The sequence below is a fragment of the Molossus molossus genome, unplaced genomic scaffold, assembly GCF_014108415.1.
Source record: "Molossus molossus isolate mMolMol1 unplaced genomic scaffold, mMolMol1.p scaffold_m16_p_9, whole genome shotgun sequence".
In the NCBI taxonomy this organism is placed as follows: Eukaryota; Metazoa; Chordata; class Mammalia; order Chiroptera; family Molossidae; genus Molossus; species Molossus molossus.
In genome coordinates, this window is record NW_023425403.1 from 11862371 (window position 1) to 11875746 (window position 13376).

Genomic DNA, 13376 nt, shown 5'->3' on the forward strand with positions numbered 1-13376 from the left:
AAAATGACAACTCTTGGTAGATTTCCTGCCAATTTTGTCTGTAGCTACATTTCTTCATTTCTTTTCTTTCCATGACCTTTTTTTCTATTTATTTATTTATTCGTTTTTAATTTTATTTTTGTTACAGATGTTTCTTCTTTTTTACTCCGTTGACACCCTCCTCCCCATCCTCCCCGCCCCATCCCCGGCTTTGTTGTTCATGTCCATTAGTTATACATACATGCATATAAGTTCTGTGATTTATCTCTTCCCTTCCCCGACCACCCCCTCTTCTGAGGGTTGTCAGTCTATACCAAACTTCCATGTTTCTGGGTCTACCCTATTCCTCATACTGTTATGTTCATTATATTCCATAAATAAGTGAGAATATGTAGTATTTGTCTTTTTCTGCTTGGCTTGTTTCACTTAGGATAATGCTTTCCAGGTCCCTCCATGTTATCTCAAAGGATAAGAGATCTTTCTTTCTTACAGCTGCATAGTACTCCATTGTGTATATGTACCACAGCTTTTTATCCACTCGTTACTGATGGACACTTGGGCTCTTTCCAGATCTTGGCTATTGTAAATAGTGCTGCTACGAACATGGGGGTACATGTACTCTTTCTGATTGGTGTTTCAGGCTTCTTAGAGTATATTCCTAGAAATGGGATCACTGGGTCAGATGGAAGTTCAATTTTTAATTTTTTGAGGTAACACCATATTGTTTTCCAAAGTGGCTGCATCAGTCTGCATTCCCACCAGCAGTGTACTAGAGTCCCCTTTTCTCCATACCCTCGCCAACACTTGTTGTTTGATGATTTGTTGTTGATGGCAGCCATTCTGACAGGTGTGAGGTGATACCTCATTGTTGTTTTAATTTGCATCTCTCTGATGATTAGTGATGTTGAGATTTTCTTCATATGTCTCTTGGCTGTTTGTATGCCCTGTTTGGAGAGGTGTCTATTCAGCTCCTCTGCCCATTTTTTAATTGGGTTCTTTGTCTTCCTTTTGTTGAGTTGTATGAGTACTCTATATATTTTGGAAATTAAAATATCTGATGTATCATTGGCAATGATGTTCTCCCATACAGTGGGTTGCCTTTTCACTTTGATGGTTGCTTCTTTTGCTGTGCAGAAGCTTTTGTTTGATGTAGTCCCATGTGTTCATTTTCTCCTTTGTTTCTGTTGCCTTAGGTGTTGTATCAGTGAAAATTCTGCTGTGTATGATATCTGAAATTTTGTTGCCTACAGTTTCTTCTAGGATTTTTATGGATTCCTGAGTCACATTTAAGTCTTTTATCCATTTTAAGTTTATTTTTGTGTATAGTATAAGTTGACAGTCTGGTTTCATTTTTTTGCATGTACCTGTCCAATATTCCCAACACCGTTTATGAAAGAGGCTGTCTTTACTCCACTGTATGTTCTTGCCACCTTTATCAAATTTTAATTGAGCATATTGCCTTGGGTCCATTTCTGGGTTCTCTATTTTGTTCCACTGGTCTATATGCCTGTTCTTGTGCCAGAACCAGGCTGTTTTGATTAAAGTCGCTTTGTAGTATAACCTGTTATCTGGTATTGTGATCCCACCTATTTTGTCCTTCTTTTTCAAGATTGCTGTGGCTATTCTGGGTCTTTTTTGGTTCGATATGAACTTTTGAAGTATTTGTTCTAGTTCTGTGAAGTATGTCGTTGGTATCTTGATGGGGATTGCATTGAATCAATAGATTGCTTTGGGTAATATGGACCTATTAATGATGTCAGTTCTTCTAATCCATGAACAAGGTATGTGCTTCCACTTTTTTACATCTTCCTCTATTTCTTTTTTCAATGACCTGTAGTTTTCTGTGAATAGGTCCTTTACTTCTTTGGTTAAGTTTATTCCTGGTTATCTTACTTTCTTTGCTTTGATGGTAAATGGAATTGTTTTCTTAGTTTCTCTTTCTGTGAGTTCATCATTGGTATATAAGAATGCCGTCGATTTCTTGACATTAATTTTGTATCCTGCTACTTTGCCAAATTCATTTTTTAAGTCTAGTAGACTTTTGATGGAGTCTTTAGGGTTTTCTATGTATAATATCATGTCATCTGCAAATAATGGCAGTTTCACTTCCTCCTTTCCAATTTGGATCCCTTTTATTATTTCTTCCTGTCTGATTGCTGTGGCTAAGACTTCCAGTACTATGTTAAATAAGAGTGGCAAAAATGGGCATCCCTATCTTGTTCCTGTTCTTAAGAGAAATGTTTTTAGTTTTTGCCCATTGAGTATGATGTTGGCTGTAGGTCTTTATTATGGCCTTTATTATGGCCATATATGGCCTTTATTATGTCTAGATATGATCCCTCTATTCCCACATTGCTGAGCATTTTCATCAGAAGTGGATGCTGGATTTTGTCAAAGGATTTTTCAGCATCTATTGATATGATAATGTGGTTTTTATTCTTCATTTTATTTATGTAGTGTATCACATTTATTGATTTGCCAATACTGTACCAGCCTTGCATCCCTGGGGTGAATCACACTTGGTCATGGTGAATAATTTTTTTGATGTATTGCTGGATCCGATTTGCTAGTATTTTGTTGAGGATTGTGGCATCTATATTAATCAGGGATATTGGCCTGTAGTTTTCTTTCTTTGTAGTGTCTTTTTCTGGCTTTGGAATTAGAATTATGCTGGCCTCATAAAACGAGTTTGGAAGTCTTTTTTCTTCTTGAATTTTTTGAAATAGTTTGAGGAGAATTGGTGTTAGTTCTTTTTTGAATGTTTGGTAAAACTCCCCCGTGAAGCCATCGGGGCCTGGGCTTTTGTTTGCTGGGAGGGTCTTTGTTTCTTGGTGAGTCTAGCTAAGTATCCATCAATCTTGTTTATCTTGTCGACAAACCAGCTCTTTGTTTCATTGATCCTTTAAATTGTTTCTTTGGCCTCTGTGTCATTTATTTCTGCTCTGATCTTTACTATTTCCTTCCTTCTACTTGCTCTCGGGTTTCCTTTTCTAATTCTTTAAATTGTGAGTTTAGACAGTCAATTAGAAATTTTTCTTGTTTCTTGAGGTAGGCCTGTAGTGCTTTGAACTTCCCTCTCAGAACTGCTTTTGCGGCATCCCATAGATTTTGTGTCGTTGTGTGTTCCTGGTTTCCAGGAAGTTTTTAATTTCTTCCATGATCACCATGGTAACCCATTATTGTTTAATAACATGCTATTTAGCCTGTATGTATTAAAATGTCTTTGCATGTTCTTGTTGCAATTGAGTTCTAGTTTCATGCCATTGTGATCTGAGAAGATGCTTCATATGATTTCAATCTTCTTGAACTTGTAGAGATTTAGTTTGTGTCCTATCATGTGGTCTATCTTTGAGAATGTCCCATGTGCCCTTGAGAAGAATGTGTATTCTGTCGTTTTGGGGTGTAATTCTCTGTAGATATCTATTAAATCCATTTGGTCTAGTGCTTCATTTAGATTCTCTGTTTCCTTGCTAATTTTTTGTCTAGAGAATCTATCCAATGATGTCAACGAGGTGTTGAAGTCCCCTGCTATGATTGTGTTACTGTCAATTTCTCCTCTGAAGTCCTCCAGAAGATTTTTTAATATATTTTGGTGCTCCTATATTGGGTGCAGATATGTTTATCAAGGTTATATTTTCCTGTTGGATAGATCCTTTCAATATTATGTAGTGGCCTTCTTTGTCTCTAGTTATGACCTTCATTTTGAAATCTATTTTATCAGATGAGTATTGCTACCCCAGCTTCTTTTTCCTTTCCATTTGCTTGGAAGATTTTTTTCTATCCCTTCACTTTCAACCTATGTGAGTCTTTTGTTGTGAGGTGGGTCTCTTGTAAACAACATATAGATGAGTCATGCTTTTTTATTCAATCAGCTACTCTGTGTCTTTTTATCAGAGCATTCAGTCCATTTGCATTTAAGGTGATTATTGATATGTACTTATTTATTGCCATTTTTGTTTAGTTTGGTTATATTTTTCTTCCTATTTCTTCTACTAATTACAGCAGTCCTTTTAACATTTCTTGCAGTGCTGGTTTAATGTTAATGTATTCCCTTAGCCTTTTTTTTTTGGTCTGGGAAGCTCTTTATTTGACCTTCTATTTTGAAAGACAGCCTTGCTGGGTAGAGTAGTCTTGGATTCAGGTCCTTGATTACTTTATTCCATTTCTTTGTGGCCTGTAGTGTTTCTTGTGAGAAGTCAGCTGAGAACCTTATGGGTGTTCCTGTGTAGGTAACTTGTTGCTTATCTCTTGCTGCTTTTAGGATTCTCTCTTTGTCTTTAATTTTTGGCATTTTAATTATTATGTGTCTTGGTGTGTGCCTGTTTGGGTTCTTCTTAATTGGGGCTCTCTGTGCTTTTGAACTTGAATGCCTTCTTCCTTCACCAAATTAGGGAAGTTTTCTCTCACTATTTTTTTGAATATATTCTCTAACCCTTGCTCATTTTCTTCTTCTTCAGGGACTCCTATGATGCGAATATTATTACGTTTCCAGTTGTCCCACAGTTCTTTTAAGCTGTCTCCTATTTTTTAATCATTTTTTTCCTTTGGTTTTCTGATTGGTTGATTTTTTCTACCCTGTCTTCTAATTCACTGATCTGGTCCTCATCTTCCTCTACTCTGCTGTTTAAACCTTCCAATGTGTTTTTTATTTCTGCTGTATCATTCTTCGTTTCTTCTTGGTGGTTTTTAATTTCCAGTTGCTTGATTTTCAACATCTCTATGTCCTTACTCATGCTGTTGAGCTTCCTCAATTCCTCAAGATCATGCCTCTGAATCTAGCTCTGTTAATTTGCCTAAGTGCTCCACATTTATCTCATCTTTGGTAGAGGTCTCTTGTTCTTTCATTTGACTTTTGTTTCTGTGTTTTACCATTTTGGCTATCACAGTGGGCTTTGGAGCCTGTCAAATTTTCCCTGTGGGTGTTGGTGTTCTGCTGTTTGTGGCTCCCTCTCCTGGATTTGGATGCGCGTGGGAGGACCCACATTAAACACCACTGTCAAGTCTTACTTTCCTGGTTACAGTTGCTAGCCCAGGAATGGTACAGTTATCCTCTAGCTTTTTGCCTGGAGGCTATCAGTAGCAGTTACTTGAAGAGTTTTGTGTTGTCAGTTGAATGAAATCCCCCTCAGGTGCTCAGCATAAGGGGATTTTCTGAGGGTGGGGCAGATGCTGGTTGTTAGTTAGCCTCAATTTGCATTTCAATTGCCCACCTGAATGGGGTTGAATCTCCGAGGGAGGGGCCGCTGTCTCTCTCCAGAGCCCTGGGAAGGAGCAATATGGCCACTGTACTGCGTGGCTACAATTCAGCAAAAGCTCTGAACCCCCTCCAAATCCCGAGTGTCCCCACACAGTTCCAGTCCAGTCCGCCCTCCCTCTGCCCGAGCCCAAGGTGAGTGGCTGTGGTTATTTTAGCGTCTGTCCCAGCTCTGCGCTGTGGAACCGCTGGGGTGTTTAACCTGAGGGTGCTGCTCACAGCTAAGTCCACTGCTGTCTGTGGGCTCCCAGCCCCTCTCTCGCGCCTCGGCAATCCTACCAGTATCGAGTCAGTGTCCCTGGTTATATGATCCTCACAAGCTGCTTTTCTGTTGCTTTTTCCCATCGATTTGTCTGTGTTTTAGTTGTAATTCCAGTTTGGTCCTGGGAGATGGTCTGTGTCGCTTCCATTCACTCCGCTGCCATTTTTTCCTATCATTATCTTTTTTTCTAATACTAAATTATCTTACTATTGTAGAATGTGGCACTCTTTTATATACTGTTTTACTTGACAGTATTCATATTTTCTATACTAGTAGATATTTTTTGAAAGCATGATTTAAATGACTAAAATATAATCATGTGGGTATGTGATAATGTATTATTTTTTTATTATCAAGACTTTTTGTCTATATTTCCTTTTTTTTTTTTTCCTTAATTGATTTTAGAGAGAGAGGAAGGGAGAGGGAGAGAGATAGAAACACTGATGAGAGAGAACATTGATGGCCTCCTCCTGCATGCTCCCTACTGGGGATTGGGCCCACAACCTGGGCATGTGCCATGACCAGGAATTGAACTGGCGACCCTTGGTGCATGGGTCAGAGCTCAACCACTGAGCCATACCAGCCGGGCTATTTTCCATTATTTTAATGTGCAGTAAATATCATTTTATGTAAATCTAAGTAAGGATGTGTTCAAATTGCTTCCTGGTGCTACAGTCCTAGAACTAACGCTACCAGATTAAAGGTTATGGATATGTTTAAGACCCTTCAACATTTTTTCAAAGTTCGTCCCAGAAGGGTTCTACCAATTTATAGCCTCATTGATAATACACAAGTCCATCTTTTTTCCTTCAGCTGCAAACTTCAAGTTGTATGTGCATTTTAAAACTTGATAGGTCAACAAATGGTCCTTTTTAATGTTCATAACTTCATTATTAATGAATAAATTAATTAAAATTTGTTTCTAGAATATCTCTCTGTAGTTTTGAGCATGGACCAGACAATTGAATTTTTCAATGTTAACATCTGGTAGGGAAAGTCTCCTATCATCATTACTTTCTTTTAAATTAAAATTTACTCACCTATCCTGACAAATAAACTATACAATCTGGTCCCCAATTGTCTTTTAAACCATCACAATGGACCTCGTAGTATTAAATTTTGAAAATGTAGGAATAACTGACGTTTTCACGATATTACATTTTCCCATGAAAGAACATATTTGTGTCTCCTTTTTTGACCATACATAAAAGTTTTACAGCTTTCTGAATCCAGGCCCTGCACATTTATAATTAATTTTTTCTTTCGATGATCACTCTATTCCCTAAATTTCTACCGTGCTTTATATTCAGAACCATATACCACAGCATGTTGTTATAAACCCCATTGCATTGTACTCTAATTCCTTTATGTGTTTTCAGTAATTTATAAACTCCTTAAAGGTTAGAACTAGATGTTCGATTACCTCTCTGCTCTGCACCATGGCTAGCATAACTGGGCACTCAAGGAATACAGGTTGACAGCTATTGCTGAGCAAGAAGGTGACCAGAGCTGGTGGCCAGTCCCCTCCCCACATCTGTCTTCCTGAAACTCAGCTCATTTCTCTGGGAAGGCAGACCGTGATGAAGAGCTCAGGTCTGTCCTCTGTCTCTGCACCTGGGTGCTCAGTCCCCTGTTGTGTTTGCAGGCAAACTGGCATCGACCACGTGACCGCCCCACCAGCCCAGGCTTCCCGGGGCAGGCTGCCCCCCATAGGCTCCGAGCCTGCTGAGCAGAACGTGGCATTTCCCGGACCTCGCCCTGTTTCTGTAAGATAGATTTCATTATATTTAAGTGCACCATTTAGATGGTCAATGAGAAAACAAAGAACATGCAATCTTGCTACTTTGAAATGAAATCATTAACGTAAAACGTCTCCATAATCTGCTTCCTGGAAGTGAGTGGCTTGTGAGAATTTACAGGGGGTGGGAGGGTTAATTCACTGTTTCGTGAACTAAACATGGCTTGAAGTAAATCAAAGTTCAGGTGTCCAGGAAATAGCTAATGGTCAGGACGGTGTGTTGAAGAAAATGGCATGAAGCTGAGGTCAGGAGACAGGCAGATCTGTGTTTGAATCTGGCCCCACAAACTCTATGACTGGGTACAAATGAATCTCCCTGAGCCTCTATGAAATAATTTTATCATCTATGAAAGGGCAATCATGATTCCTACCTCAAAGAAGTGCTATAAGAATTAAATGAATGTAAGAGGTCAGATAATGACTGGCACAGATAAAGAGCTCAGTCAAGTTCCCTGCCATTTCTATCAGCTCTCGTTTTTTTTTGTTGTTGTTTTTTTTTCCCCCACAGTTGCCTTTACCGTATTTACTGTAATGTGGAGGCAATATCTTCTCACCCAAGCCCAACCCAGCCATACAATCCCATAAGGTCTGGGGAAGCTGTGCTGCCGGGGATGTGCATAACCGGATTTTCTAATGCCATGCACTTTGCTCTGATACAAGGAGCTTGTGTCTGTTTTATAAAACACAGAAGGACCCTGGCTTAGAGATAACAGCTTAGAGAACAAACAATGAGGAGGCGACATTTTCTCTTGCATTTCCTGCTTCCTTGAGCACAGCTGTAGAGCCCATTCCCAGGAGGCCAGAGTGGCGGAGCTTCAATGTTCAATCTTAGAATATTGAGGGTGAGAATGAAATCATGTGAGAAGGCAAATATCACCTTTAAAAAAGTCTGATGCTTCACAGATGCAGAATTAAATTTTTATTGTAACTTAATGTTAAGAATTTGATGTGGTTATGGTTTTTAATTCCTATTTACTTATTAGGACAATACCATTTTATCAGGCTAAATAATACAATTGCATAATTAAAAGATATCTTGTTATTTATGCTTAGTAGACCTTATACTTAGCAATACATAAATTAGTTTTCAAATAAGCAAGTGAATGAATGACTAAATGAGTGAGTGAGCATATCTAGACTTCTTTGTTGTTATTTTTTAAGGATTCAATTTCATTTAAACAAGAACATTGTGTCTTTCACTCAGTACAGAGGAAGGCATGCCCAAAACCGTGTGTCAAGTACAATACCTGATAGTGTTGAACGATCGCCTCTTCGAGAAAGATCCCTAACCCTGGAACAGTTTTCAAGGCCCAGCACCACCCATACATTCCGGGTAGGTTCTCTGCTAACCGTGCTTTCTTTTTTTTTTTATTAAATTTTTTTGGGTAACATTGGCTGATAGGATCATACAGGTTTCAAAAGTACATCTCCATGGAAGAGAGAGAACAAGACATCGAAAACCTGTTTAAAACAATAATGGCAGAAAACTTTCCTAACTTGGTGAAGGAAACAGACATACAAGTCCAGGAAGCACAGAGAGTCCCAAACAAGATGAACCCCAAGAGGCCCACACCAAGACACATCATCATCAAAATGCAAAAGGTTCAAGACAAAGAGAGAATCTTAAAAGCAGCAAGAGAAAGGCAGCTAGTTACCTACAAGGGAGTTCCCATTAGGCTGTCAGCTGATTTCTCAAAAGAAACTTTGCAGGTCCGAAGGGAGTGGCAAGAAATATTCAGAGTGATGAAAACCAAGAACCTACAACCAAAATTACTCTATCCTGCAAAGCTGTCATTTAGAATCGATGGACAAATAAAAACTTTCCCAGACAAGAAAAAGTTAAAGGAGTTCATCACTACCAAACTGTTATTATATGAAATGATGAAGGGTCTTTTTAAAGAAAAAGATAAAATGTATGAACAAACAAAATGGCAATGAATACATATCTATCAACAATGGAATCTACAAACAAACTGAACAGGAAGAACAGGAACATTCTCATAGATACAGAGAACATTTTGTTGGTTGCCAGTTGGGAGGGGGTTGGGGGAATGGGCGAAAAAGGTGAAGGGATTAAGAAGCACAAATTCATTGCTAGACTGACAAACCTCAAAGGGAAAGGGGTTGGGGGGGGGTGGGAAGAGATAAACCAAAGAACTTATATGCATAACCAATGGACACGGACAATAGTTTGGGAAAAGGTGGGAGGGGGGCGGGAGTGGGGAGGAGGGGGTCAATGGGGGAAAAATGTGGAACATCTGTAATACATTTTACATCCAACAATAAAGATGTGAAAAAAAAACAAAAAAACAAAAGTACATCTCCATGATAAATTATCTGTATACTATATGCCCTGGCCAGTGTGGCTCAGTTGGTTGGGTGTTGTCCCGTAGATTGTCAGTTCTATCCCCAGTCAGGGCACGTGCCCAGGTTGTGGGCTCGATCCTCAGTAGGGGGCCTGCAGGAGGCGGCTGACTGATGTTTCTCTCTCTCCTCCTCTCCCTTCCTCTCTCTCTTAAATCAATAAAAACATATTTAAAAAAGATATCCACCCTCAGTAGATGAATGGATAAAGAATGTGTGGTACATATATATCATAAAAAGCAAAGAAATCTTAACCATTTGCAATAACATGGATGGACCTAGAGGGTATTAAGCAAAGTAAAGTAAGTCAATCAGAGAAAGACAAACAGCATAATTGCACTTACATGTGGAATCTAAAGAACAAAATAAACAAACAAAACAGAAACAGACTCATAGATACAGAAAACAGATTGATGGTTGCCAGAGGGGAGGAGGATTGGGAGGCTGGGTGGAGAGGGTGAAGGGATTGAGAAGTACAGATTGGTGTTCCAGAATAGTCGTGGGGATACACAATACAGCACAGGGAATGTAGTCAGTGATATTGTAATGTCTATTTATGGTGCCAGGTGGGTACTGGAAATATCGGGGAAAAGTAAAGTATATGATTGTCTGACCATTATGCTATACACCTGAAACCACGCAAAAGAATATCAGATGTAAAAATATACTTTTGATTAAATGTCAAACAAGGAAAAAAAGTCTCAAACAATAAAACTCATCTTTCATTTTATTTTTCTTCTAACAGTCAGACACGCCTCGAAAAGGTTCATTGACATTGATGGAATTTGCTGGTCATACCTGGACAGGTCAAGGTTCTCTGACAGGTCAGTGCTCTCCATATATAAATAAAATGATGTAATTTATTAAGTTTCAAGTTTTGGAAGAGAGATGGAAGATTACGTACCTTGATAGGATTGTTTTTGACCATGTCAGAGGAAATACCAAGAATTCTTCGTCTATAACCAGACCTTGGAAATCTCTCTAAAGAGCAAATCTGCAAAGATAAGCTATTATTGGTTGGAAAGAGGGAAATGCTTTTAATTAACTCAGACCCTCCTCACCCTCATAACAAAGAAAAAAGCTGTCTTATAAGTCTTATGAGAAGTTAGTGTCTCTTTCAGCTGTAGAGTTTCATGCTTTTCTCCTAAATGAAACCCTAATCTTGGATTCTCTCTGAAGCTCTAGTTATAAAAATGCATAATAAAATTAATACATATATTCTAATGTTTTTAAATGTAAAGTTTTACAGATGAGTGTACTCCTTGAAGAATAAAGTTTCTGAATTCAAGCCAATGAGTTCTAACTTTGAAACTGTGACCAACATTTTTGTTCAAGGAGACCACATGGCATTGTCATGAGATGTTCCACCCTAGCATCAAATGCTTGCTTTCCATCCTGACTCTACCACCTAGGAGCTGAGCAGTCTTTGGGTTGCCTCACCTCTTAGGGCCTCAGTTTCTTCTTTTATAACAGGCTGGATGGATAAAATGAGTATTGGAAATATGTATGGAGTGGACCTAGCTAAATGCCAGACAGACACTGTTTGGTAAAAAATTATGAACATTTGTATTACAGATAATCTGAAATGGAAAGGATAATTTGCTGTTTTAAGGGAAATACTTCACATATTATAATTTTAAAATAAATTTAGCAAAATGTAAGCATCGGGGCAACACAGGTTCATCACCGCTTACATCAACCCTTCTGCGGTTCTGTAGCAGAATGATGTCGAAGATTCTTTAGTCCTTTCGCATTTTTCTCCATTGCTGAATAGCTCTAGGCTGCTGTACCTTTTCATTGTTTGTTTGTTTGTTTTTTTTCTTATACATCCCCCATCAGTATAGCTGTCATCGTCAGCGACAGCAGTTTTGTCTCTAAAAGCCATGCTACCTTATCAGGTATTGCTCTTAACATCATTGCAGACAGTCCAGGGGAAAGGAGACAGGCACATCTGCTCATGAAGACATGATGTCCTAACGCCTGCTCTGCGCCCAGCTGTGTGCTAAGGGCAGAGATGCACCAAGGACGTTTTGGTCGGCGCCTGAAGGAAGATGCAGGCTAGGGGGGAAGCTCGTGAGGGCTGCGGGAGGGGTGGGCAAAGGGGAAGAGAGCCCTCCCCAGGAGGCCTGAGCCACAGGATCAGCAGGAACACCCCGTGGTGTGTGAGAAGGAAAGGAGTGAAGGATGATGAAGGGGATTCTGTGACTGGTGCTGAGAGAGGGAACTCGGGGGCACACCAGAGTGGAGGTTCCAAGACGGAACTGGGGTCTGAATTCGCTTGAACTCTGCCCTCTCAATTTTTCTGCGAATACTAAGTCAGCGGAGTCTCCTCTCAAAGACTTGTGACAATAATTAGTACTGATGGTCGGAGGCCATTTTTTATTTCTATAGTAGTAACTGAGGGTACACTAAAAGAGATGTTTCTCGATTTCTAAGGGTTTATTTTCTTCTCTGACAAGCAAGCCTGTGGTCTCTTTCTTACCTTTGCTTCCAAGTCAAAAAGCATCTAGAGCTATTAACTTATCAATGTATTATTTTTGTGGCTGAAAATAAAGAGAGGAGGTGTTGATGGGGTGTGCCCAATAGTGGGGAGGCAGCTGACTTTGCTTCTACCCCCAGAGCTCGCTACTCAACTTGCTGGCCTTAGGGGTCCACATCTGGGGAGAAAGTCCCTGCAAACCCGCTGGTTCTGGGAGGGCAGACACATGGCCAACTCCTAGGCCTCGTGGGGGAGGGGCGCCTTTCCTTCTTGGCACCCCAAAGGGCAGTTTTTGTATGTGACTGTTTTCTGTTTTGTGTGAAAGAGACATTAAAATATATTTTGTTCTTTTCTAAAAAATATCATGTGCGTGGAGTAGACAAAACAATCCTTTTGAGAACTGGGATTTTTAATATTTTAATGAGAATTACTTTTGATTGATGTTTCAGGCTCTCAGTATCCACCTAAAGCTTTTCAGAGGACAACTTTGACTTTAAGAAAGAGATTCCAGATAGCATCCTGATGTTCCATCCCCAGACGACAGCACTTTACGGGAGCACGCAGCGCCTCAGTACACCACTTACCACCCGAAGAATGGAAGAACAAGTATTATACGATGTGTCTGTTGGTCTGACAGTCTGAGATATTAGACTATCTGAGAAGAATGCAGACAAATAAACAACTTAATTTTCAACACTTTGCATTGTAACCAGAATACAAGTCAAATTCACCAGCCTTCTTTATTGGAAGTATTCCTATATGGATTCTTCAGGCTTTGCTCAGAAGAATCTAATGTGTTTTAAAATCCATCCTTTGATCAATTATACACACACACACACACACACACACACACACACACAATTAGTGTATGTACTCACCCACTACTTACTATATATTTAGTAGTTTGCCATTTTGTATTTTGTGTGCCTCGTTCCATCAGAATCCTAGTCACTAATAGATATTATTTCCTTTAGAAAATAGCGGAGTCATCTTTGGTGCAATATGCCAGTCTAACCAAAATGTGGGTTGCTCTGGTCATTGTGCTGACTTTTCATACCCTTTTAAAAAGTGCTTTCGTCATGAACTTCTTTGAGGAATGTCCATGGCTAAGTCTCCCAAGCCAATTTTGTTTTACTAGTTGTCATGTTCAAATTCAGGTGGTCTATTTAGCAGTCTCCCCAGTTTATTGATTTTTAAAATCAATTGATTGGTTTTAATTAAGAATATAAACATAATTAAA

At 39.3% G+C, this 13376-nt stretch overlaps 1 protein-coding gene across 2 annotated transcripts in view; it reads left to right on the forward strand.

Moving 5' to 3' along the window:
• FAM149A (family with sequence similarity 149 member A) overlaps positions 1-12979 on the forward strand; it is a 52426-nt gene extending 39447 nt beyond the window's left edge. For both annotated transcript variants that reach the window (XM_036250104.1, XM_036250105.1), the window contains exons 11-14: positions 7141-7261; positions 8498-8626; positions 10403-10481; positions 12586-12979. In XM_036250104.1, the coding sequence (XP_036105997.1) occupies positions 7141-7261; positions 8498-8626; positions 10403-10481; positions 12586-12659 (403 nt within the window). In that variant the 3' untranslated portion in view covers positions 12660-12979. The remainder of the gene's footprint in view (positions 1-7140; positions 7262-8497; positions 8627-10402; positions 10482-12585) is intronic.
• The last annotated feature ends 397 nt before the right edge of the window (positions 12980-13376 follow it).